A 27,756-nucleotide genomic window follows, 5' to 3' on the forward strand; every position below is an offset into this window, starting at 1 on the left:
AAGGAAAAGCAGTTTTTGAAAAAGAATGCCTCATATTTATATTTTAAAATTAAAAAATAACTTGTACACTATGGTTTATGTGAAAGATGTTTATTTTCTTTCAAACAATATTAAAACAAATAAATTACTGTGCAGTTAACACAATGAGCACATAATACAGTTAATCTTTTAAAAGGCACTTCTGGTATAATCACTAAAGTAATATGGACAATTAGACAAGTACTTGCTTTGACACTTTGTTCGTTTACCCATTCATTTCAATTTTCTTTTAATATTCTTCAGTGAATTGCTTCATTTGTAAACATTACAAAGTTCCATCATAAAATATGCCTAGATTGATTGACTTATCTTAATTCTATTTGCTATTGATCCTATCATCAAAAAATCACATTTAAAAGACATTTTAAAATGTTATCCTTTATTTGGGTACTAAACTAATCACTCCTCCACAGAGTCATAAGAAAGTGTTTGAAATAGCCAAAAATAAATGAAGTGGAACTGGTGATATAAATCTTCCAGAAACAAAAGTTGGGTGAGCCAGAGGTTTTTTGTTATTCACACTGTTTATTCTTTTTAAGTGGTTTTATTCATTTATTATTTTTAATTATACAATTTTAAATAGTATGCTTTTATTTTAAAAGAATTTAAAGTGTTTTTTAGAAAACAGGCAGGGTCTAGTTTTTTAATAAAAATTATAGTGTTGTTAGCTTCCCAATGCTAAGTCAAAATCAAAACACGTTCTCTAAAGAACATCCACAATTACTTTCAATTTTATCATAGCTATATGCATAATCATAAGTATCAGCTCACCTGATTAAACTAATTTTCTTATAAAGAAAAACACCCTTCACATATCCTTACATAAAGATACTATTAATGTATATGATTAATGTTGAAACTTAACTAGCTGAACAAATGTTCAACAGATTTTGGACCCCATATTCTTTCATTTTCAAGTTTATAACAAAATTAAGAAATTATAAAATACTTATAAAAAGTATAAAAATTATGTCATACATTGAGAGCTATGTTGAATATAAAGCTGAGATGATATCTTTCTTAATAAATGAAATATTATAAACTGCAGTACAAACAGTATGTCTTTACCGGTTATTTATTTATTTTTAAAATAGAGACAGGGTTTCCCTGTGTTGCCCAGGCTGGTCTACAACTCCTGCACTCAAGCAATCATCCTGCCTCGGCCTCCCAAAGTCCTGGGATTACAGGTTTGAGCTACCACGCCCAGCCTCTACCAGATGTTTTTTTTTAAGTTAATATAAATTGCAGGATTTGATTAAAATATTCTGATACAATAGTCAAACTCATATTATTTTATGCATAATCTGAAAAATACCAGACGTAATTGACAGTAATTTTTTTAAAATATAAACAGTTCCTTTCCTTTGTGTAGTTATGTTATTTTTAACTAAAAACAGTTCATGTATAAGACAATTAAATATGATTCCATCCCTTTCTGTGTAGTCATAAGAATAGCCAAAAGCAAAAGTTAAAATTACATTTTTGATTTGTTTAAAAATGCAAAACAGATATTGAGAAGCCATCAACTGTGCCTGATGTATTTTCTAAATTATTTTTGTTAATCAATGACATCAACATGAATGATTTCATAGAGACCTAAAGATGCCACACAAAGTAGTATGGTATATAGACTCCTCAGTTGAAAGTTTCTGTTGTGGCCAGGCGCGATGGCTCACGACTGTAATCCCAGTACTTTGGGAGGCCGAAGCAGGCAAATTACTTGAGTTCAGGAGTTTGAGACCAGCTTGACCAACATGGCAAAACCCCATCTCTATGTAAAAATACAAAACTTAGCCAGGAGTGGTGGTGTGCACCTGTAATCCTAGCAGAGGTTGCAGTGAACTGAGATCGCACCACCGCACTCCAGCCTGGGGGACACAGCAAGACTCTGTCTGGAAAAAAAAAAAAAAAGTCTCTATCGTGTTAATATACTAAAATAAAATTTCCCTGAGATTAAATGTCTTGCTGGCCCACAGGAATAACTATAAAACTCTATTCAGATTTTAATTATAATGAATTATAATTTAATCTGACATCCACTTAAAATAAGTGTTAATTTTTTTATCATCAGCTGACTTGTGCGAATATTTTTACGTGGAATATTTCTAAATTTATTTCTAAACATAATCAGAGAACTTTTTAAAAATATAATTTTCTAGAAACATACAAAGATGCACATGAACGGCTACTTTAGTAATAACTTTCGTGTTCTCTTCCAAGTACAAAATCGCCAATTTTTATGCTCTTAAAATGTACTGCCATTTAATTACTTCAAAAGTAGAGAAAAAAGCATTTAAAAAGTAAAAAATCTTTCCAAACACTTGTGTTCCTCATGTCAGAAGATTTCTACATTTTTAAAGATCAGGCAAGCATTAGTTTAAAAGATTTGCTCCTTTTGTTTCATTCATTTAACCAGGTTGGATATCACTCATGTTTTTAATTAGGAAGCCATTCATACGAAATAACTTCTCATTGAACGCTCTCAGAAATGCTGCTGAGATAATCTTCAGATTTCATTATAAAATTTGTCCATTCCTGACAAATGTCCTCCATGGAGAATTCTTCACCACCATATTCCAGAGGAAGAATGTCTGGGAAATGCTGAAGCAAACTTTGTTTGTAGTTGTTCCCATGCATATGAATCTGAAAAAGCCAAAACATTTTAGAAGGAATCCTCATTAGATGCATTTCCAGTGGAAAATCAACCTCATAAAACAAGGTATTCTAATAACTTCTAAAATAGGAAAGTATAAATAGATACTACATCCTTTATTCCTCTGGTTATGAATCTAATAATTTTGTTTATGTTTAGGTTGTGTTACTGTGGATCTAATAATCTTACTCTTTCTTGGATTTGCATTCTTATAACTCCATAAAATTTATAAAAGGTCATTTTCCTCTTCCATAAGTAAATTTTTAAAGACTAACTAAAGTTATTTTATAAATTCTATTCCCTTATTTGCAAGTGATTCTTACCAAACTAATATCTTGGGACTAGTCTATAGATAATAAAAATGTACTAGTTGGTACCAATTCATATTAACTAGAAGCATATATCTGAGCACACAATTAGGTCTATGAGAAACAATTTATATGGTACAGTCGATGGATACCGTTGGCTAGTATAAAGTTAAGAGACAGCCGGGTGCAGTGGCTCATGTCTGTAATCCCAGCACTTTGAGAGACCAAGGCAGGTGGATTGCTTGAGCTCAGGAGTTCAACACCAGCCTGGGCAACATGGCTGGTACAAAAAAATACAAAAATTAGCTGGGCATGGTGGTGTGGGACTGTAGTCCCAGCTACTTGGTGGGCTGAGGCAGGAGGACTGCTTGAACCCAGGAGGTGGAGGTTGCAGTGAGCCGAGATCGTGCCACTGCACAAAGTGAGACCCTGTCTTAAAAAAAAAAAGAAAAAAAAAGTCAAATTTTTTTAAAAATATGAAAAGACAATTATGACGGTTGAGAACCTTAACTTTTCAAATATTTTAAACTATAAAAATTGATCATAGAATGCCCTGAAGTTAAGAGAAAGCCATAGAAACTTGAACCAAAAGCACACACCTGCTAAAATAAATAAATAAGCTTTTTCCACTTTCTAGGGCAATATGTTCCTCTATGAATTCAACAATCATTTAATAAGCACCTACTATGTGCCAGGGTATGAAGCTTGATGGATGAAATGAGTTTCCTATACTCACTTAGGAAACTCACAAAGCCAATCTTTAATTTTTTTCTGAAATATGTGAAATATTATCAGTTAATTGAGAAGAAATTCTGTCTCCTCAGGAAGCGGCAAAATAATAAGAACCATAATAATAAGAACCATAATAAGAACCATCATTCTTAGCAAACTATCACAAGAACAGAAAACCAAACACCGCATGTTCTCACTCACAGGTAGGAACTGAACAATGAGATCACTTGGACTCGGGAAGGGGAACATCACACACCGGGGGCCTATCATGGGGAGGGGGGAGGGGGGAGGGATTGCACTGGGAGTTATACCTGATGTAAATGACGAGTTGATGGGTGCTGACGAGTTGATGGGTGCAGCACACCAACATGGCACAAGTATACATATGTAAAAAACCTGCACGTTATGCACGTGTACCCTAGAACTTAAAGTATAAAAAAAAAAAAGAAAAAGAAATGTACCCACAAAAAAAAAAAGAAAGAAAGAAAATGTATGGGGCATTGCCAAAAAGTTGAAAAGGAAAACAGTGGCTGGATCAGAGTTTTTTGTCCCTATTTTGGCAAGTCTGTTTCATGTCAACTAACTTTTGCTGACATCCTTCCCCTAACTTCTCAACTTTTTACTTTTCTTTCTTTTTTCTCCATATTCTCCTATTTATTAGGTTCAGTTTATTCTTGTTTTTGTTTTTATCTAAAATATAATGCAAACTAGAAATAGCCATTTTTAACTCTCTAAGAATTAAACAGAGGGAAACCAACTATCATCAAGTTACACTGAAGACAGAAAAAGACAAACAAAAAAGTTGATTTGTATAAAAATGCTAGAATAAAAAGTAGCTGAAAATGGCCATCTTTGCTAAAGCAGGCAATTTAAGGGTGGTTCCTGAAGACAAACAGAAATATCCACCAGATAACCTCTAAAGAAGCTTGAGGGGCATAACTTTCTGACCAGGTATAAGATGTTATATTTTCTTAATATGAAAGAACATCTTTTTTAAAAATTCCAAATGTGTTATTACAGTTTATATTATCACTGCTGACATTTCAGTAATTTTTTAGATTTACATTGTTAAAGCCTTTACAAACTGTTTTGTGTTCAAGGCATTAGATGATGCCAATGTTTGTCTAAATAGATGCTCTAAAAATTCTTCTTTACAGATTAATTTAGAAGAATTGTTGCCATTCTTGAGAACGCATACTCTATTTTCAATATTTCAAAAAGTCTAAGAGATATGAGATGTTTTTTCTGAGATAAGGCTCCACAGGGTAGGTAAAAAAAAAAAAAAAAAAAAAAAAATCCAGTATCTTTGCTCTAACTAGCGTGACATTGTCATATACCTCAGTTACTGTGGTTCTCAGTTACACTGAAACTGTTAATTAGGCTTCACTGTTTAAGAAAAATGTTTATTTTTATTTGCGTTAATAATAAATTCACATGGTTACAAATCAAAACAAGATAAAAGATACACAGTGAGAGGTCTTGCTCCCAAACCTATTCTCATCTACTGTAGTTCACACCTCTTCTCTTGTTCCCTATAGATATCCACTTATATTACTTTTTGTATATCCTTTTAATGTAAATGTATGAAATATATTCTTATTTCTCCCCTTTGTATACAAAAGGTAGCATGCCATAAACACTATTCCACATTTTGCTTACTTCAGTTTACAAAACATCATGCAATCTCGTTGTTTTCTGTTGTGTCGATATTTATTTAACCAATGCCCTAATGGTGAACACCTGCTGGTTTTCAGTCTTCTGCTGCTGTGGCTCCTCTAATATATGTAATTTTGTTTATGTACAGGTAATTCAAGACAGTGATTTTGATGTCTTTGCCACACTGCCCTCTATAGGAATATACCATTAAGCATTCCAACCGGCAGCGTACGAAAAGCCCAGTTACCCCACAGTCTTACAACCAATATGCCTCATTTTTATAAATTAAAACTAAATTTTAATTTACTTTTTTTTAGTTGACTTGTTAGATAAATATTCCAAATATTGGGCTAACGACATAGATGGGCAGGTACAAGGAAAGATAATAAAGCAATCCTTAAATTAAAAAGGGTTGGAATGTTTGGCATAGAGGAACACAAACTTGAATATGCTTTACTCACCCGTTCCTTAATTTTTTCAGTCAGGAATGGTTTGATCATGGAAAAGACAGCATGGAAAATTACTGGTTCATTTATCAAATGTATGCCACGAACTTTCAATGGAAATGAATCCTTTTGAAAATAAAAAAATCTTAATAACAAAACATAAATATTACAATCTGATACCTAATGTCAAGTCTCTTCTTTGAACACTTGTGAAACTTACGGAAATATCTAAAGTGTGATTTTATCTTCAAAATTATTTATTCCAGCAACACACAAGCGTGACTTACAGTTCACTGTCACTAGATTAAGAAAAGATCTCTAAAAAGGTTTCTCCTTATAGATTTGGCAAAGTATTTTACGAAATATCTGCACACTTTCACCAGAAAATTCCTTTCCCATCACATATAGATGTTCTTTTAACAAACCAATGAGTCCTTTAGAAATTTACATTTAATTTTTTCCCAAAAAATGTTTATTTTGAGAAAAAAATTCACAAATATTGAAAGACTAGCACAATAAACACATACTTTTAAACTCTGACATTGGTATACGTCTTTAGCATCACAGTAATATAGGCTTATTTAGAAAGTTTACAAAGTTAAGAGTTGAAGGAAGAGGATAGTTTTCCTACCTACAAGTTGTATTATTAATACAGAGACCTTTCATTCCAAGGTTCTTTTATGTGAAGTTCTTTTATTTTTTCCATGCATCACTTTCAGAGGTGTATTGTTAACTTGGGGATTGTCCTTCCAAATCCCTTCTATGCATAACTTTCTTTTAAACATAATTGCTAATATGCTGTCTAAATAATTTTCAACCCACTGTGTTCCACTGATACAATACAGCTTTTGCAAATAATCATGTTTTATTATTGTTGCAAGAATCCATCAAATGAATGTACCATTGCTTAAGTAACCATCTTTCTATTTTCCAGACTAATAAACTATTTATTTTATTTTATTTCATTTTACTTCTTTACTGAAATTGATGCTGCAGTAACTGTCTTTATGTATAGGAGAAGTGGTGGCTATAAGCACAACTTTTACATTCAGATGACCTGGGCTGGAATTCTCACTTCACTACTGATAAACTGTATGTGCCTGGGCATCGCTATGTCACTTCTCGGATATAGTTTATTAATTGCAAAGTGGGAAAATACAATAGTCATATGTCATAGGCTCAGTGTGGACATTAAAAGATAATGCATTTGAAACACTTAGCAAAGTACCTGGCACATAGTAAGCTATTATTGTTATATGCTATCTTTAATATATTAAAGATTATTCCTTAGCTAGTTTCCCAGAAATAGAATTACTGAGTCAAAGATGATGACCACTTTAAAAACCTTTTGAAAAAAAAGATATCAATATATACCTACCAAGACTTATGTGACATCTTATTGTGCCATTGCTTATATATTTTTTAATCAATTTTTAATTTAGGAAAAATATTTTAATGATGAAAAGATAAAGTCACCACATATTAAGATGCATAAATCCTCTCGTTACTAATTTGAACATATTTTTGCAGTTTGTTGCACCATTTTTTCTTTTATAAACTAATAACATTTTACTTCCTCTTAGCATTATTGAATTCTACATATTATTTCTAAAATTGTATTTAAATTTCTAATAAATGTACTTTTGCTTCTCTTTGTCTAATATACAACAAAATTTAAAACTATAATTTGGAAGTATTATGCCTGATAGTTAAAATATACATTTACCGTAAGTACAGCAGCAATCTTCTTGGCTACAGATGGAGTGATTTGAAAAGCATGAGAAAACTGCCAGCCTTCCAGATCAAAGATAGCCTTGATTCCATTCCTCTGAGTTTCTACCTCCCGTACAATAAGCTCAGATGTGATTAGACTTACTCGAAATACATCATAAGCTGTAAAAACTTTGGGGTCCCAGTGTGCTAAAAAAACAAAGCACATCATATCTTAGCATTGTATAAAAAATCAGAAATATTTCCAAAGGGAGATTAATTCATTTTAGACTTAAAAGATCAGTTGAAATAAAAGCATCTACAAAGATCATGAATTGAGTAATAAATCCAACCGGGGTACAAGAACATGTGCCTGCTTCTCCCTCCCTCCTCAAATTCTAGCAAAGAATGACTTTTAAAGAATATGGGGGAAAAAGGAATGGATGCAGGATGAATCTGACTGCAAGATGAAGTTACAACCTCACATAAAGATGGGAACGCCATTGTGTATGCTCCAAGCTCAGAGGTGTTGGAAATGGAAAAGCAAGGGCCTGGATTATAAAGAGCAATTAGGGCCCCATAGCAACTAAAGAGGTGGCTAAGAGAAATGCATGAGGAAACAGACAGGCAAGTTGATCCTCTGACAGCCTTCCAGTGGCAAGTAGCACATTGCAGAGTCATGTCCCTGTAGGCTAGAGCAGGAAGTGAGGGCTTGGGAAAGAAGAGCCAGGGAAGCACTTAGGTGGCTGCCCACACCAAAGAAAAACAGGGAGTACCTGTGCTAAGAGAGGAGTTACTGAGATTCTTGTTCATTCATCTCACCCCTTCCCACCACCCCCGGGACAGGTCACGCCATGCAGAAATGACAGTAATGAATAGACAAGCAGATAATCTTTTTTAAAAGACATCTATTCCTTAAAAATTAGAATATTAAACACATTCATACACAGAGAGAGAGAGAGAGGGAAGCCAAACTCAATAGACAAAGGCATCAACTCGAGAAAATAAGAAAACAACATAATAGAAGCCAGGTGCAGGTGCCGTGGTAGGTGCCTGTATTTCCAGCTACTAGGGTGGTTGAACTGGGGGCAGGGGGACACTGAAGCCCAGGAGTTCAAGTCCAATCAGGGCAACATAGCAAGAACCAGTCTGTAAAAAAAAAAAGTTAAGAATTTTTTTAAAGAAGCATAATAGTTTCAGCAGAGGGTGGGGAGAATACTGTAAGTTATTACAAGAACAGGCTATTATTAAAAAGACTCAGTTGAGATCTTAGAAATAAAAAGATAAGTTTTTTAAAAAAATTCATTGATGGGATAAATGCTGGAAAAGACAGAGTCGATCAAGGAAAAATGGTTTGGAAGATTAAGTTGAAGAATTCTCTCAAATTTGGCACAAAAAGAGCCAAGAGTTCACATGTATGAATAAAAAGGTAAGAAACACATGCAGCTGGACCCAGGAGTTTCAACATCCAACTAATAAAAGTTCTAGAAGGCAGTAACAGAGAACAAAGGAGAGAGGAATCATAGCAATAGAGAAAAGTTCTCCAAAGCTGAAAAAAACATGTAAGTCTTCAGACTGAAGTGCCCGACAGGATGAATGAAAAAGAAAAAAAAAAAAAACAATCTTAACTAAGTAATAGTAAATTTTCAAGCAAACAAACAAAGTTTCTGGCATGGGGAACTGGATAGAATGGTAACACCATTTATTTATTTATTTTCAACTCTTTTTTAGATTCAGGAGGTGCATGTGCAGGTTTGTTACCATGGTATACTGCATGATGCTGAGGTTTCAGGTATAGATGATCTTGTCACCCAGGTATGTGAGCATAGTACCCAATAGTTAGTTTTTCAGCCCTTGCTCCCCTCCTTCCCTCTCCTCTCTTGTCGTCTCCAGTGTCTACTGTTCCCATCTTTAAGTCATATATATCCAGTGTTTAGCTCCTACTTATAAGTGAGAACGTGTGGTATTTGGTTTTCTGTTCCTGTCTTAATTCACTAAAGATAATGGCCTCCAGCTGCATCCATGTTGCTGCAAAGGACATAATTTCATTCGTTTTATGGCTGTGTAGTATTCCATGGTGTACACGTGGTGCCATTTATTGAGATAAGAGACGTGTTTGGGTGGAAAAGATCATAAGTATGGACATGTTAAAATGGTGACTGTGAGACATCCAACTGGGTGCAGCTGGAATAGGAGCTAGTTGTGTGGGTCGGGATCCTCAAGGAAAAGGTAGGAGTGAAGATACAAATCTGGGGGTTGTTTATGCCTATATGATGATCCACATGAGACAATCTGGGATTATCTCAGAGCTATGTTTTTCTCTATCAAAGCAGAGAGAAGAAAATGCTGAGGCCAATGTCCTAAAAAAATTCAGAGTTTAAAGGATGAATAGAAGAGAAGATGCCAGCAAAAGAGATTAAGGAGGAGCAGCCAGTGAGGTCAGAGGAAAACACCAGGCGGACATGGCATCAGAGAAGCCAAGGGAAGAGGATTTTTCAAGAAAGAGGAAGTGATTCACTGTGTTGAGAGGTTAAGTGAAATAGGACTAAACCCGTCCATTAGACGTGGTGAAAAGAAAGTCACTGATGGTTGGTTATGTTCATTTCAGCAGGGATGGGAGTGAAATCAAACTAGGGTGGGCTGAGGAAGAACTGTGAGAAAATGTGGATGGTGGACATAGCTAACAAAAGGAGTCTGGCTGAGAACAAGAAGAGGGGGAGATGGATGTAAGGAAATGGAGAAGGATGGAGAGTTTTGTGGAAACAAGGAGTTTTTGTTTTGTTTTCGGTGGCTGGTCATTAATTGATTTAAATGATAACTGGTAGCATGTAGTAGCAAGAGAAAAGTTGAAGATCTAGAAAAAGAAAGAATAAACAGAAATATTCCTAAGAAGGCACAATGCGATTGTTATTTTTAAATTTTTATTTTCTGTCATATTAATGGATCCTTTAGGAGGTGTGTTATTTTTTAAAAGTCTCAAATTTCTGGCCTGGTATGGTGGCTCACGCCTCTGATCCCAGCACTTTGGGAGGCCAAGGTGGGCAGATCACTTGAGGCCAGGAGTTCAAGACCAGCCTGGCCAACATGGTGAAACTTTGTCTTTACTAAAAACACAAAATTAGCTGAGCATAGTGGCACACGCCTGTAGTCCCAGCTACTTGGAAAGCTGAGGCAGGAGAATCGCTTGAACTCGGGAGGCGGAGGTTGCAGTGAGTCGAGGTGGCCCACTGCTCTCCAGCCTGGGCAACAGAACAAGACTCTGTCTCAAAACAACAAAAAACAAAAAAACAAAAAACAACAACAAAAAAAACCAAACATCAGATTTCTCATAAGAATTTGAATAATCAACCCACAGGTAACCCAGATCAAAAATACTATACTAACTTCAGACATTGGCTGAATACAATAATGATAAAAAACAAGCAGAACAAACGAAGTTTGCCAATCAAAAAAATAGTTAATATCCTAAGTTCTGAACCAACCAACATAACTGTTTGACCTACACTGGCTAATATAGTAGCCATTAGCCATGTGTGGCCATTCAAATTTAAATTAAAAATTTAGTTTCACCGGGTGCAGTGGTTCATGCCTAGAACCCCAGCACTTTGTGGGTCTGATAGGGGAGGATTGCTTGAGGCCAGGAGTGAGACCATCCTGGGCAACATAGTGAGAACGTATCTCTAAAAACTAAAAATAAAATAACCGACTGGGTGTGGTAGCACATGCCTCTAGTCCCAGCTACTCCAAAAGCTGAAGCGGGAGGATCACTTGAGCCCAGGAGTTCAAGGCTGCAGTGAGCTGATTGTGCCACTGCACTCTAGCCCAGGTGGCAGAGCAAGATCCTAGCTTAGAAGAAAAAAAAAAAATCTGTTTCTTAGTTGCAGTAGTCACATTTCAGCGCTCAATAGCCACATGAGAATAGTGGCTACTGTAGAACAGTTTCATCATCATAGAAAGTTCTGTGGTACAGTGCTGGCTAGAATTTAAGCTCCATTGAGGCAAAAGGAAAATATACCTTATATTTTGAATTCCTTCTCCAGTATCTACTTCACATGTATTGAGTGCTTTTATGTACCAGGTAATGTTCTTGTTATATTTTAGATAGACAGACTGATTGATTGATTTCATGCTTATAGCAACCCTATGTGATAGCTTTTCACTATGCCCATTTTACAGATGAGAAAATGCAGTTACAGCTACATAGTGTTTCACACAGCTAGAATGTAGCAGAGCTGAGATTCCAATCCAGGTCACATGCTCCAGAACCTGTATTCACAAGAACTAAGCCACAGTCAAAACTTCACACTCACTGTTAAATTTTACTTTTGCTGCTGTAGTATACTATTGAATCTCAAAAGACATAAAATGATATCCTCCAGTATGTTGGCTGATAAAGGTCAAAACTTAGCTTTACCTTGGGTTGCCCGGCCCGCATGGAGGAAAGGGCTGTGTGCATTTTCTCATTGCTTTTACTACACAGAGATGGTATCTAGAGGAAGTGGTTATGCTAAAGTTCTATCAAAAAGCTCCACCACAGATTTCCTTCTTTAACTCCTCCCATTAATTCAATTAAATTTAGAAAAGTTTTCATTTTACTCATAAAACTTTCTGAGTTTCTCCCTTTCATCTTAGAATAACAGAGCATACAGGAAATTTGCAACATACCCTCCTGTTCTGACCATCATTAAATTACGTTTTCTTGATTTTCAAATCTCTTGAGTTAAACAATATACTTCTAAATTAATGTGCTACACGAGGCCCAGAAAATATCCCTACTGGTTCAGTGTTAAGGTATTTATGATCAAATCTGCACATCTGCTTTCTCACTATCAAGATGTCACTTTTACTTCTTCACCTGCCTCAGTCAGTTTATGAACAAACTAGAAACAATAAAATCTAGCCAGGCAATGCAGAGCCAAGACATTTACAGAAATAATTAGCTGCAGGTTTCAGTTTTATGGTTCTTGGACCCCTGAGTAGAGTTACCAGGTAAAATATATAACACCCAATTAAAGTTGAATTTCAGATAACCAGTATATAATTTTTAACATAAGGATGCTCCAAACATACTTAAAAACACTATTTGTTGTTTATCTGAAATTCAAATGTAACTGGGCATCCTTTAATTTTATAACATATAGGTTTATTTTCTAAATAAAACATAGGTACTTTGTTAAATCTGGCAAGACTACCCCTAAATAGCTCAAGGAACTTCATTGCTGTGAGCTCATTCAATTTCCTCTGACACTAGTGCAGCAATGAAAGAACAGAAAGATCATGATGTCTGTTTTATATATGGGATTTCATGATTAATTCAATTTTATTTGACACTTAAGCTAGCACACAAAAATAAAAAATAAAAAACAGCCCCAAATCATTTTACTCCATCTTCCAATACCCTTTCAAAAATTAAATACAGTATCTTCTTGCAGTATAGCAAGCAGTTGAGTTATAGGCAGGTATCTTATCTATAAGCAGGCAAGAAATGCAAATATTTAAATATTTTAAATCTTTAAATAGTTTAAATCTTTAAAGATATAGATATTTCTGTAAAATCATAATTCAAAAATTCTGGTCATGAAATGATAGTTTATCTTTGTCCTTCCAACTGGGTCATGAGAAATTCTGGGAGTAGTGTGAGTCCTTCTCCTGTGCCTGTCATTTTTAATCACACACAGGTCTGAAGGAGGACAGAAGTTATAGGTCACCAACTGCTATGGTCTGAATGTTTGCGTCCCCTCAACAGTCATATACTGAAATTCTGACTCCCAACGTGATGGTAGTAAGAGGTGGGGCCTTTGCAAGATGATGAGGTCATGAGGATGGAACCCTCATGAATAGGATTACTTCCCTCATGAATCCCAAGAGAGACGCCTTTTCCCTTCCAATATGTGAGGTTAAAGTGAGAGATATCACCTAGGAACCAGGTAGCAGCCCTCACCAAACACCAAATCTGCCAGTGCCTTGATCTTGGACTTCCCCGACTCCAGAACTGTGAGAAATAGAATTCTGTTTTTATAAGTCATCCAGTCTATGGCATTTTGTTATAGTGGCCGGAATACACTAAGACACCAATCTACAAGAAACACTAGCAACACCTAATAGAAAAAAGGGGGATGCAATGAGAATAAACAGGAGTTAATGGAATACAGTATTTGCAACAGCTCCCAGAGGAGTTGCCTTTCCTCTGTACCCTCCTCCACCCAAGAGAATGAGCCTCTTGCTCCTCGGCCTGGGGCATTTTCGAACTAGTCATTCACTCACTCATTCCACAAATATTTAGTGACTGCCTACCAAGTACCAGACCATGTTTTCAGTGCTTGGAATACACCAGTAAATAGATCAGATAAAATCCATAATCTCATGGAGTTTACATTATAGCCCAGAATTCTGGTTGTTTTTTGTTCGTTCGTTTGTTTGAGACAGACTCTTGTTGTTTTGCCCAGGCTGGACTGCAATGGCGCAATTGGCTCACTGCAACCTCTGCCTCCCAGGTTCATGTGATCCTCCTGCCTTGGCCTCCCAAGTAGCTGGGATTACAGGCATGCACCACCACACCCGGCTAATTTTTGTATTTTTAGTAGACACGGGGTTTCACCATGTTGGCCAGGTTGGTCTCAAACTCCTGACCTCAGCTGGGATTACAGGCATGAGCCACCATGCCCAGCCAATAGTTCAGAATTCTTATTTGTACTTCCCACTAAGCATTTTTGAAACACTATTCCATGATTTTTTAAAATATTCTCATACTATTTATCTTCACTATTTTCCTTTCTTCTTATCTTGTACAGTTGACTGCATGGAAGAATGGAACTAGGATTTTCACTTGTATCTGTTAATTTTCTCACAACTGCCAAAGTGTTATTATATTTGGGGGACATTAAGACCTAAATTAACCTAAGTTAAAACCTAAAATTTTAAACTAAAGCCCAAATTCCTAAAGATGAATGCTTTGAAGCTCTCTATATGGTATTCAAGGAAGAAATGGAAGAAAGAGAGAAGAGAGGGGAGGGAACAGAACTGAACTGGAGGAGAGGAGAAAAAAAGAAGAGTTGTATATGACTTACCGATTCTGTAAATAAGAACTTTGCTGCCGGTAGGATCCCTGGATCTCAGGACTCCATGGTAGCCAGCCTTTAGGAGGCCAATAATACTTCTAGGGTGTAGATCTGCACTTATTTCTGGACATTCTGCTCTCCACTTATAATAGTTTTGTAGTAACTGAAAAATAAAATTAAAATTGTCTACAAATGGCATACATGGTAAGGATTTTGTAAAAATGAAAGAAAAGCTTTGGCATTGTGTATAAACTTTGCCATCCATTATGTCAAGCGTTTAATCTGGGGTAACTTTTTAGCTGTGAAAACTGGAAGTTCCTTTTATCAAGGATCTGAGGTGACCGGGGTTTATCACAAATTCAGAGCTGAGCAATTTTCATCCACCACCCATGGCATTTCTCCAAAGACAGCCCACCAATTCCCCCCCTCCTGATATACCTATGCACCATTCTTCCCATTAAGAGGTGGCATCTATTTGCTTCCCTCCCCTTGAATCTAGGCTGGCCTTCCACCTCGCTTTGATCTAATATCAATTGGCAGAAGTGACACTTCGTGGGCCAAGCTTTAAGAAGCCTGGTACCTTCTGAATTTACTATTTGGGATCCAGACACTATGTGAGATTACTGAATGATAGCAGTTCATGTGGAGAGAGGCATGGAGGTTGAGAGGCCATCCTGGATAGTGTGACTTCAGCCAAGTTCCCATCTAATGCCATGTGGAACAGAGATGAACCACTCCCACTGAGCCCTGCGCAAACTGGTGATATCAAAAACAAATAAATCATTGTGTTTTAAGCCACTTATTCTTGGAGTGACTTGTTACTTAGCAATAGAGAACTGAAACACCACCTTTGGTATTTTTTGAAATAAGGAAGTATAGAAATCAATCAAATGAGTTAGAAGAGCCCAATAGCAGTATGCTTGGGTATTGGATCTTGTCAAAATATGGTTTGAAGAAATCCCACTTTCTTTCTTTCCAAAAGAACCACCAGAAATGTCTAATTGCATATGCAAATAATACGAACACCGCCAGCATATTGTGGAAAATACTAAAGCAAATTATGTATTCAAAAATTATTATGTTTATATTTTAATTTTCCTCTTTATGATTTTTGGCACTCTCAATTTTTCACAAGTTACAATATATTTGTTTTGAGTTTAAAGAGACCTATTAACAACGTGAAACTGCAATGCAAAGAAAAGGACAGAATTTATATTTGAGAGTCACTGGAATAAACAAGGTAACTATAACCACAAAAACAGCAATGATCTGGTGGAGAAACTACAAACAACAAAAACTAGAGAGGAAAATGCTGAGCCTTGGAAAATGTCAATGGCTGGGAATGGCTGGAGGAAGAGAGAAACTGAGTGGACCTTAAGAGAACCAGCACTGGTAGAGGAGAGGGAAGACAGTGCCATCTGTGTTGCTCTGCTCCCCCTCATCCCCATCTCTGATTTATCTCCCTCTCTTTCTCTCTCTGTCTGTCTCCCTCTATTTCATTTCTGTATTTAATAAACTTTTCTTAACTTTAAAAAAGGAGAGAATGTTGCTAAGAGTTAAATGCAAGAGAGAAGTAAGAAAGAAAAAAGTCAATTTGCCAACAAAGAAATAATTGGTGACCTAAATAGCAGTTTCCAAAAGCAGTGAGAACAACAGGCACATTGTGGATCCTAATATCTTCATTCTACTCTATAAGGTGAATTTCTCTTCCTCCTCCAGTCTTAGGGGGTACCAGAATAACTGTTAATAGCATTCTACAATGCTGTTTACTTTTCTGATAGTTTCCTCAGAGATAAAAAGTCTTTTTCATTCCAATTCAAGTAAAATGCTAGAGGCAGCATATTAGTAACTATATAGAAATGTTTTTTTTCCTGTGGAATGATAAAAGTCGTGCCTTCATTAGAAGGGATGATTTAGGTTTAATAGTGGCAGGGTGCTCAGCTTATTCATCTCTGCAGAGTGCTGCACACTCAGGAGATAACAACACGTGTTGAATGAAAGAATAAATTAAGTCATGAGTAAACCAACTGGATCCACACACTTGAAAAACTGACTTCTATGTAGAGGCACAAATCACTATCTGGCACAATTTTTGCAAACTGAAAGATCTAAACCTGGATCTTTGGTCGTTACTTATCCACTGATAGATAAATTAACAGTACAGGTGTCATAAATAAATTATGTAAATGAACTGCTACTGAGCAATTCTCAAACAAATCACCCTATGTCCACAACAACAACAAAGAAGTGGCTAAAAATAAATATTCATTATTGGAAGGTGTCTGTTTTGCAATTATTAGAAGTAAATAAACATTTAAAATGTTACGGGTTAACTATGTTTTGTAATAGAGTAGGTTTCTTCTTACATGTTTCATGTACTTTGAAGCAAAATAAGAACCACCATATTTGGAGCACTTTTATAGGGTCTAATGCCATCATTTGAATTCCTCCTCACAACCACCCTGAGAAGTAGCTACAGTTGTGGCATTATAAGAATAAGAAAAGTAACGCTCCAACCAGGTGCAGTGGCTCACGCCTGTAATCCCAGCACTTTGGGAGGCCAAAGTGGATGCATCACGAGGTCAAGAGATCAAGACCATCCTGCCAACATGGTGAAACCCCATCTCTAAAACTACAAAAATTAGCTGGGTGTGGTGGCGCATGATCAGGAGGTTGAGGCAGAAGAATCACTTGAAACTGGGAGGCGAAGGTTGCAGTTTTCTGAGCTGAGATCGTGCCGATGTGCTTCAACCTGGCAACAGAGCGAGACTCTGTCTCAAAAAAAAAAGTAAAGTAAAACTCTGAGAAGTTACACATTTGTTCAAGGGCAATAACTATCAGGAGCAGAGTAGAAACTGAAATGGACACATGATGTGAAAAAGTTTATAAAAGAAGCTGCATTTAGAGAGAAATTAGCAGGGAGAATCTATGGAATTTTGAAAGCTTTGGGAAAACCATAAAGATAATTATAGCATAAAAAGCTTATCATATGGAATAAAAGTATAAGGAACTGGGCTATCACTTGATAGAAGGAATTCATGAGACTATGTAGAACAGGCAGAGAAGTGAATGGTTATCTGTTTTATATGTTTCTTGTTTTAAACAGAAGAGGCAAGTGCAGTGTATTTGAGAGCACAGGCTCTCTCCTGAGCCCCACCCAAGTTCAAATCCCTGCTTCAACACGTAATAGCTACATAATTTCAGAAAAGTTACTTACTCTTTATATCTGTTTCTCCCAAAATGAGAAAATAATAAAAGATAATCCATGAAAACCCTACTTACCAAAGTATGTTGCATTCTATAAGCACATTAGCTATTAGGATTATATAATAAAACCTTACTAATTCATTATAACTTCAAATACAAAAACTAGAATAACGAGAAATTTCATTGTGACTGAAGCACTTATCAAGTTTTCTTTATACAAAAACCATAGGGCTTCTATATTATGAATGAAGAAGTTAGAGTTGAATTAAGTGCTATTGCAGAGGAAAATGAAAAAAAAGTTTTGCACTCTTACCCTCTCCTTTTCCTTTCCAGTTGGCAGAAAAGCAAGACAAAGAGTTCACAGACAGAAACTTGATTTATATCCAGTGGATTTAGACACAGTCCTGCTAGCCAATTCCTCAAGGGCATAGTGCAATGAAAACAATTCCTTATTTAAGGAATACAGAAAAAAATATATATGTCCCAGGGGCTGAGGGTCAATTTTATTTTTCTATTTAAACGTTACTTTTTTAAAAGCAGCTAAAAGGAAATCAGTAAGTTAAACATGTTTTATTGTTAGTTATCTCTAAACATATATATGTTTAACGCCTTATTTAAGCTTCATTCTTCATAGGACCTGAGATTGTGTTTTCATATTCAGTAGTTACTAGTACATATTAGTTTATTACTCATGATATTGGGATACTTATATAGACATCTAAAAAATGAAAATAAATAAAGCTGGATTCCTATTTTGCTCCTAACATAAAAACAAATCTCAATAGATCAAAGACTCCAACATAAAAAAGATAAGACATAAATAACTAGAAAAAATTTTGGACAAGAGAAGAGATTATAAAACCCAAAGGCAATCAAAGACTAATAAAATCAATTCATTTGATTACATTAAAATTTAAAATTCTGCACAGAAAAAATATAACTAACATAACAGACAAAAATCAAGGACAAAGGCCTAAAATACATTAAAATATTTTACAAATCAGTAAAACATAAAAATGGGATCCATTACAAGATGGCTGAATAGGAACAGCTCTGGTCTGCAGCTCCCAGTGTGATCAATGCAGAAGACAGGTGATTTCTGCATTTCCAACTGAGGTACCCGGTTCATCTCATTGGGACTGGTTGGAGAGTGGGTACAGCCCACAGAGGGTGAGCTGAAGCGAGGTGGGGCATCGCCTCACCTGGGAAGCGCAAGGGGTTGGGGGATTTCCCTTTCCTAGCCAAGGGAAGCCGTGAGAGACTGTACCTGGAAAAAGGGACATGCCCACCCAAATACTATGCTTTCCCAAGGTCTTAGCAACCACAGACAAGGAGATTCTCTCCTGTGCATGGCTCGGGGGGGTCCCATGCGCATGGAGCCTTGCTCACTACTAGCACAGCAGGCTGAGATCTAACTTCAAGGTGGCAGCCTGGCTCGGGGAGGGGTGTCTGCCATTGCGGAGGCTTGAGTAGGTAAACTAAGCAGGCCAAAAGCTCAAACTGGGTGGAGCCCACCGCAGCTCAACAAGGCCTATGGCCTCTATAGACTCCACCTCTGTGGGCAGGGCATAGCTGAACAAAAGACAGCAGACTGCTTCTGCAGACTTAAACGTTGACAGTTCTGTCTGACAGTTCTGAAGAGATGAGTGGTTTCCCCAGCACGATGTTTATGCTCTGAGAATGGACACACTGCTTCCTCAAGTGGGTCCCTAACCCCTCTGTAGCCTAACTGGGAGACACCTCCCAGTAGGGGCCAACAGATACCTCATATAGGCCCCTCTGGGACGAAGCTTCCAGAGGAAGGATCAGGCAACAATATTTGCTATTCTTCAATATTTGCTGTTCTGCAGCCTCCACTGGTCATACACAGGCAAACGGGGTCTGGAGTGGACCTCCAGCAAACTCCAACAGACCTGCAGCTGAGAGATCTGGCTGTTAGAAGGAAAACTAACAAACAGAAAGGAATAGCACCAACATCAACAAAAAGTACATCCACACCAAAACTCAATCTGTAGGTCATGAACGTCAAAGACCAAAGGTAGAAAAAACCACAAAGATGGGGAGAAACTAGAGCAGAAAAGCTGAAAATTCTAAAAACCAAAGCACCTCTTCTCCTACAAAGGATCACAGCTCCTTGCCAGCAATGGAACAAAGCCAGACAGAGAATGACTTTGACGAGTTGACAGAAGTAGGCTTCAGAAGGTCAGTAATAACACACTTCTCTGAGCCAAAGGAACATGTTCAAACCCATCGCAAGGAAGCTAAAAACCTAGAAAAAAAGGTTAGATGAATGGCTAACTAGAATAAACAGTGTAGAGAAGACCTTAAATGACCTGATGGAACTGAAAAACACAGCATGAAAACTTCATGACGCATACACGAGCTTCAATAGCTGATTTGATCAAGTGGAAGAAAGGGTATCAGTGATTGAAAATCAAATTAATGAAATAAAGCAAGAAGACAAGGTTAGAGGAAAAAGAGCAAAAAGAAACGAACAAAGACTTCAAGAAATATGGGACTATGTGAAAAGACCAAATCTACTTTTGATAGGTGCACCTGAAAGTGATGGGGAGAATGGAACCAAGTTGGAAAACACTCTTCAGGATATTATCCAGGAGAATTTCCCCAACCTAGCAAGGCAGACCAACATTCAAATTCAGGAAATACAGAGAACACCAGAAAGATACTCCTCAAGAAGAGCAACCCCAAGACACATAATTGTCAGATTCACCAAGATTGAAATGAAGGAAGAATTGTTAAGGGCAGGCAGAGAGAAAGGTCGGGTTACCCACAAAGGGAAGCCCATCAGACTAACAGCAGATCTCTCGACAGAAACCCTACAAGCCAGAAGACAGTAGGGCCAATATTCAACATTCTTAAAGAAAAGAATTTCAACCCAGAATTTCATATCCAGCCAAACTAAGCTTCATAAGTGAAGAAGAAATAAAATCCTTTACAGAGAAGCTGAGAGATTTGTCACCACCAGGCCTGCCTTACAAGAGCCCCTGAAGGAAATACTAAATGTGGAAAGGAACAAACAGGATCAGTCACTGAAAAACATGCCAAATTGTAGAGACCATCGACGTCATGAAGAAACTGCATCAATTAATGAGCAAAATAACCAGCTAACATCATAATGACAGAATCAAGTTCACACACAACAATATTAACCTTAAATGTAAATGTGCTAAATGCCCCAGTTAAAAGACACAGACTGGCAAATTGGATAGTCAAGACCCATCAGTGTGCTATATTCAGGAGACCCATCTCACATGCAGAGACACATATAGGCTCAGAATAAAGGAATGGAAGGCAGGGCGCGGTGGCTCACGCCTGTAATCCCAGCACTTTGGGAGGCCAAGGCAGGCGGATCACGAGGTCAGGAGATCGAGACCATCCTGGCTAACATGGTGAAACCTTGTCTCTACTGAAAATACAAAAAATTAGCCAGGCGTGGTGGCAGGCGCCTGTAGTCCTAGCTACTCGGGAGGCTGAGGCAGGAGAATGGCATGAACCCAGGAGGTGGAGCTTGCAGTGAGCCAAGATCATGCCACTGCACTCCAGCCTGGGCAACAGAGCAGGACTCTATCTCAAAAATAAATAAATAAATAAATAAATAAATAAAGGAATGGAGGAAGATCTACCAAGCACGTGGAAAGCAAAACAAACAAACAAACAAACAAAAAAAGGCAGGGGTTGCAATCCTAGTCTCTGATAAAACAGACTTTAAACCAACAAAGATCAAAAGAGACAAAGAAGGCCATTATATAATGGTAAAGGGATCAATTCTACAAGAAGAGCTAACTATCCTAAATATATAAGCACCCAATACAGAAGCACCCAAATTCATAAAGCAAGTCCTTAGAGACCTACAAAGAGACTTAGACTCCTACACAATAATAATGGGAGACTTTAACACCCCACTGTCAATATTAGACAGATCAATGAGACAGAAGGTCAACAAGGATATCCAGGACTTGAACTCAGTTCTGCACCAAGCAGACCTAATAGACATCTAGAGAACTCTCCACCCCAAATCAACAGAATATACATTCTTCTCAGCACCACGTCGCACTTATTCTAAAATTGACCACATAATTGGAAGTAAAGCACTCCTCGGCAAATGTAAAAGAACAGAAATTATAACAAACTGTCTCTCAGACCACAGTGCAATCAAATTAGAACTCAGGATTAAGAAACTCACTCAAAACCGCACAGCTACATGGAAATTGAACAACCTACTCCTGAATGACTATTGGGTAAATAAGGAAATGAAGGCAGAAATAAAGATGTTCTTTGAAACCAATAAGAACAAAGACACAATGTACCAGAATCTCTGGGACAAATTTAAAGCAGTGTGTAGAGGGAAATTTATAGCACTAAATGCCCACAAGAGAAAGCAGGAAAGATCTCAAATCGACACCCTAACATCACAATTAAAAGAGCTAGAGATGCAAGAGCAAACAAATTCAAAAGCTAGCAGAAGGCAAGAAATAACTAAGATCAGAGCAGAACTGAAAGAGATAGAGACACAAAAAACCCTTCAAAAAATCAATGAATCCAGGAGCTGATTTTTTGGAAAGATCAACAAAATTGATAGACCGCTAGCAAGACTAATAAAGAAGAAAAGAGAGAAGAATCAAATAGGCACAATAAAAAATGATCAAGGGGATATCACCACCGATCCCACATAAATACAAACTACCATCAGAGAATACTATAAATACCTTTACTCAAATAAACTGGAAAATCTAGAAGAAATGGATAAGTTCCTGGACACATACACCTTCCCAAGACTAAACCAAGAAGAAGCTGAATCTCTGAATAGACTAATAACAGGCTCTGAAATTAAGGCAATAATTAATAGCCTACCAACCAAAAAAAGGACCAGACAGATTAACAGACAAATTCTACCAGTGGTACAAAGAGGAGTTGGTACCATTCCTTCTGAAACTATTCCAATCAATACAAAAAGAGGGGATCCTCACTAACTCACTTTATGAGGCCAGCATCATCCTGATACCAAAGGCTGGCAGAGACACAACAAAAAAAGAAAATTTTAGACCAATATGCCTGATGAACATCGATGCAAAAATTCTCAATAAAATACTGGCAAACCGAATCAAGCAGCACATCAAAAAGCTTATCCAACATGACCAAGAGGGCTTCATCCCTGGGATACAAGCCTGGTTCAACATACGCAAATCAATAAATGTAATCCATCACATAAACAGAAGCAACGACAAAAACCACATGATTATCTCAATAGATGCAGAAAAGGTCTTTGACAAAATTCAACAGCCCTTCATGCTAAAGACTGTCAAAAAACTGGATGTTGATGGAATGTATCTCAAAATAAGAAGAGGTATTTATGACAGACCCACAGCCTGTATCATACTGAATGGGCAAAAACTGGAAGCATTTCCTTTGAAAACAGGCACAAGGAAGCCCTCTCTCACCCCTCCCATTCAACATAGTGTTGGAAGTTCTGGCCAGGGCACTCAGGCAGGAGAAAGAAATAAAGGGTATTCAATTAGTAAATGAGGAAGTCATATTGTCCCTGTTTGCAGAAGACATGATTGTATATTTAGAAAGCCCCATCGTCTCAACCCAAAATCTCCTTAAGCTGATAAGCAACTTCAGCAAAGTCTCAGGATACATAATCAATGTGCAAAACTCACAAGCATTTCTATATACCAATAACAGACAAACGGAGAGCCAAATCATGAGAGAACTCCCATTCACAATTGCTACAGTGAGAATAAAATACCTAGCAATCCAACTTACAAGGGATGTGAAGGACCTCTTCAAGGAGTACTACAAACCACTGCTCAACGAAATAAAAGAGGACACAAACAAATGGAAGAACATTCCATGCTCATGGATAGGAAGAAACAATATCGTGAAAATGGCCATACTGCCCAAGGTAGTTTACAGATTCAATGCCATCCCCATCAAGCTACCAATGTCTTTCTTAACAGAATTGGAAAAAACTACTATAAAGTTCATATGGAACCAAAAAAGATCCCGCATTGCCAAGACAATCCTAAGCAAAAAGAACAAAGCTGGAGGTATCACGCTACCTGACTTCAAACTATACTACAAGGCTACAGTAACCAAAACAGCATGGTACTGGTACCAAAACAGTTAAACAGACCAATGGAACAGAACAGAGGCCTGAGAAATAACACCACATATCTACAGCCATCTGATCTTTGACAAACCCGACAAAAACAAGAAATGAGGAAAGGATTCCCTATTTAATAAATGGTGCTGGGAAAACTGGCTAGCCATATGTAGAAAGCTGAAACTGGATCCCTTTCTTAAACCTTATACAAAAATTTATTCAAGATGGATTAAAGACTTAAATGTTAGACCTAAAACCATAAAAACTCTAGAAAAAACCTAGGCAATACAATTCAGGACATAGGCATGGGCAAGGACTTCATGACTAAAACACCAAAAGCAATGGCAACAAAAGCTAAAATAGACAAATGGGATCTAATTAAACTAAAGAGCTTCTGTACAGCAAAAGAAACTACCATCAGAATGAAGAGGCAACCTACAGAATGGGAGAAAATTCTAGAAATCTACCCATCTGACAAAGGTCTAATATCCAGAATCTGCCAGGAACTTAAACAAATTTATAAGAAAAACAACCCCATCAAAAAGTGGGTGAAGGATATGAACAGACACTTCTCAAAAGAAGACATTATGCAGCCAACAGACACATGAAGAAATTCTCATCATCACTGGCCATCAGAGAAATGCAAATCAAAACCACAATGAGATACCATCTCATGCCAGTTAGAATGGCGATCATTGAAAAGTCAGGAAACAACAGATGCTGGAGAGGATGTGGAGAAATAGGAACACTTTTACACTGTTGGTGGGAGTGTAAATTAGTTTAACCATTGTGGAAGACAGTGTGGTGACTCTTCAAGGATCTAGAACTAGAAATACCATTTATCCCAGCAATCCCATTACTGGGTATATACCCAAAAGATTATAAATCATGCTACTATAAAGACACACGCACAAGTATATTTATTGTGGCACTATTCACAATAGCAAAGACTTGGAACCAACCTAAATGTCCATCAATGATAGACTGGATTAAGAAAATGTGGCACGTATACACCATGGAATACTATGCAGCCATAAAAAAGGATGAGTTCATGTCCTTTGCAGGGACATGGATGAAGCTGGAAACCATCTATCTCAGCAAACTATCACAAAGACAGAAAACCAAACACTGCATGTTCTCACTCATAGGTGGGAACTGAACAATAAGAACACTTGGACACAGGGTAGGGAACATCACATACCAGGGCCTGTTGGACGGAGGGGAACTGGGGGAGGGATAGCATTAGGAGAAATACCTAATGTAAATGACGAGTTGATGAGTGCAGCAAACCAACATGGCACACGTATACCTATGCATCAAACCTGAACGCTGTGCACATGTACCCTAAAACTTAAAGTATAATAGTAAAAATATGAACAAAAGTAAACACAGGCCATTTTCAGTTAACTGGAAATTTTGAAATTTTACATGTATATAAAAATTATTAATCACACTTATAATTAAATGCATATTATAATAACAATGAAAAAGTATATCTCTTCTAGCAGGTTTATACACAAAACATGTTTGGTAATACAGTGTGGGTTATGGAGGAAAAGGCAAAATCATGTAATATCAAAGCGACGAGTGATAGAGATTTTCTTTCTTTCTTTCTTTCTTTCTTTCTTTCTTTCTTTCTTTCTTTCTTTCTTTCTTTCTTTTTTTTTTTTTTTGAAACAGGGCCTCACTCTGTTGTCCAGGCTGTCGTGCAATGGCACAATCTCAGCTCTCTGCAACCTCTGCCTCCTCGGTCAAGTGATTCTCCCACCTCAGCCTCCCAAGTAGCTGAGATTACATGCATGTGCCACCACACCTGGCTAATTTTTGTTATTTTTTGTAGAGATGAGGTTTCATCACGTTGCGCAGATTGTTCGTGATCTCCTGAGCTCAATTGATCCACCATCCTCAGCCTCCCAAAGTGCTGGGATTGCAGGTCTGAGCCACTGCGACCTTTGGAAGGCACTGAAAACTCTTTGGAAGACATTTTGCTATATTACTCAACACTGAAAAATACACATCTAATTTCACCCAGTAATTTCACTGGTTGAATTTATCCTGTAAGTTGATATTCCTATTTATGCACAAAGTATAAGGACATGAAGCATGCCCAGTCAGTGATGGAAGAAACCAAGCCGCCTTGTTGACTGCAACTTGTGTACGACTAGGCAAATCGTAGAGTCCAAAAAATAATTGTTGAATGAAGGAATGAACAGCAATAAGCCCTAAGTCCAATAACAGGTTACGTAAATTTTAATGTAGTCTGCTATATCCATACAGTAGAATAACAGCAGCCCAATAAAGAGTAAGATGGATGTATACCAGTTGATATGGGATGGCTGCAAAGACAGGAAAGAAAGACAAAATAGAAATCACACACAAACATGCTTGTGCAAGATCAGGCTGTCTAAAAAGATAAATGAGTAACACTAACCAGCCTCTGGGTATGTGACTGACAAACTAAAGTTTGAGGTAGGGAGCTTTTTTCCTTTAGAAAGTTTGTGTTAGAAACTTGTTTTTCACGTTTTAGGATTTTGTGTTGTCTAGATTATTTTTACCATAATTTTACTTAAGTTAAAAACAACCTCAGGCTGCTCTGTCTCTATGGAGTAGCCATTATTTTGTTTCTTTACATTCTTAATAAACTTGCTTTCACTCTAAAACAAACAAACAAGAGAAACCCTCAAAAACCTCATACTGAGACACACTGGAATTTTGTACTATAATGTCTTTCCTGCTAGGCAGCTGTGTGACACTGAACAAGCCACTTAGAGAAAGGGCTAGATCTGGTCCAACTGCTAAATGCTTACCGTGTGCCAGGCACTGTGCTGGGCACAGCTTGTTCTGTTAAACTGGTTAATGTTCAATCTTCACAATCAATGAGACAGGCATTTCCATCATTATTTAACAGATAAGGATGCTGAACCTAAAGTGATAGAACTCAAGATCGCATCCCTCTTTCTAATCCTTATCTTTCCATCACCTCTTCTTTCAATGAGCTGTAACAAACCGGAAACACAAAGGAACTGCCCGGCTACAACCCAGACTCGAAGTATACTGGGTTGTTTTACTGTCTTGACACTTAAGTGTTACTAGTAATAATACTATGTTGCTACTATATGGCTTCAGAACTTCAGTTTTACCAGCAATTTCATTTTCCCCGCTACACGTAGTTAATCTGGTCACGTGTGATAAATCTGAGCTTCGAACTTCTAAGCTGTTACTTTGTTTTGTACCACAAGCTTTCCTACAGAGAGAGGAAGGCATTTCCCCCAAACTTTGTAGGTTCAGGAGACTCATCTAGCGCAGGCGTTCCCCAGGCTTGAGATCAAATGGGCCATTATCCCACCGCTCCAACACTTTCTAAGTTTCTCGTTTCCATGACCCAGAGAAACTGGAAGGACCAGCGCGGGATTCTCGTAACACCTACAGCCTCAGCGCCCACGCCAGGTGGTTACCGGCGCATTACCTGCCAGGGTCCTGCCTGCACCTTGGGCTTCGGCACGGGTCGGGGATCCGGGGTCGTGGGACAGGGGACTGGGCGGGTGAGGTGCGCACTGCCGAGCGCCCGGGGCACGCACGCTTACCCTCCAGGCCAGGTCCAGATCGAAATCCCGGGCGCGCAGGAACCGCAGCAGGAAGGAGTCGGTGAGCGGCAGCGGCGCGAGCGGGACGCCAGCTTCCCGGGCCCGGCGCCGCAGCTCCGCCAGGCCCGGCTGCAGCAACGGCGAGTGGTCCGGTAGCGCGTTGAGCTGCGGCCCCCTCCAGGGCTGGGACCGCGCCTCTGCCATGCCCGCCGCCGCCGCTGCGGCCGCAGCTACCC

The 27,756-nt window shown here is 37.8% G+C and overlaps 1 protein-coding gene across 3 annotated transcripts; it reads right to left on the reverse strand.

Moving 5' to 3' along the window:
• Positions 1-74: 74 nt before the first annotated feature.
• On the reverse strand, positions 75-27,756 carry TTPA (alpha tocopherol transfer protein). Of its 3 annotated transcripts, XM_005563422.3 has the most exons (5): positions 27,521-27,756; positions 14,612-14,765; positions 7,561-7,754; positions 5,850-5,960; positions 75-2,682 (listed from the first exon to the last, which is right to left on the reverse strand). In XM_005563422.3, the coding sequence occupies exons 1-5, from the start codon at positions 27,722-27,724 to the stop codon at positions 2,509-2,511; spliced, it is 837 nt and encodes a 278-aa protein (XP_005563479.1). In that variant the 5' UTR covers positions 27,725-27,756; the 3' UTR covers positions 75-2,508. The 3 variants fall into 3 exon arrangements, 2 of the variants coding, with proteins under 2 accessions (XP_005563479.1, XP_065375359.1); XR_012416450.1 differs by lacking the exon at positions 7,561-7,754; XM_065519287.1 differs by lacking the exons at positions 5,850-5,960; positions 7,561-7,754.

This window comes from Macaca fascicularis, chromosome 8 (genome assembly GCF_037993035.2).
Source record: "Macaca fascicularis isolate 582-1 chromosome 8, T2T-MFA8v1.1".
Taxonomy (NCBI): domain Eukaryota; kingdom Metazoa; phylum Chordata; class Mammalia; order Primates; family Cercopithecidae; genus Macaca; species Macaca fascicularis.

Coding starts and splice junctions, on each gene's coding strand:
- TTPA (XM_005563422.3), bottom strand. CDS start 27,724: ATGGCAGAGGCGCGGTCCCAGCCCTGGAGGGGGCCGCAGCTCAACGCG. Junction 7,755..14,611: donor AGTTCTTATTTACAGAATCG/GTAAGTCATATA, acceptor TTGTTTTTTTAG/CACACTGGGACCCCAAAGTT. Junction 5,961..7,560: donor AGATTGCTGCTGTACTTACG/GTAAATGTATAT, acceptor TATTTTCAAAAG/GATTCATTTCCATTGAAAGT.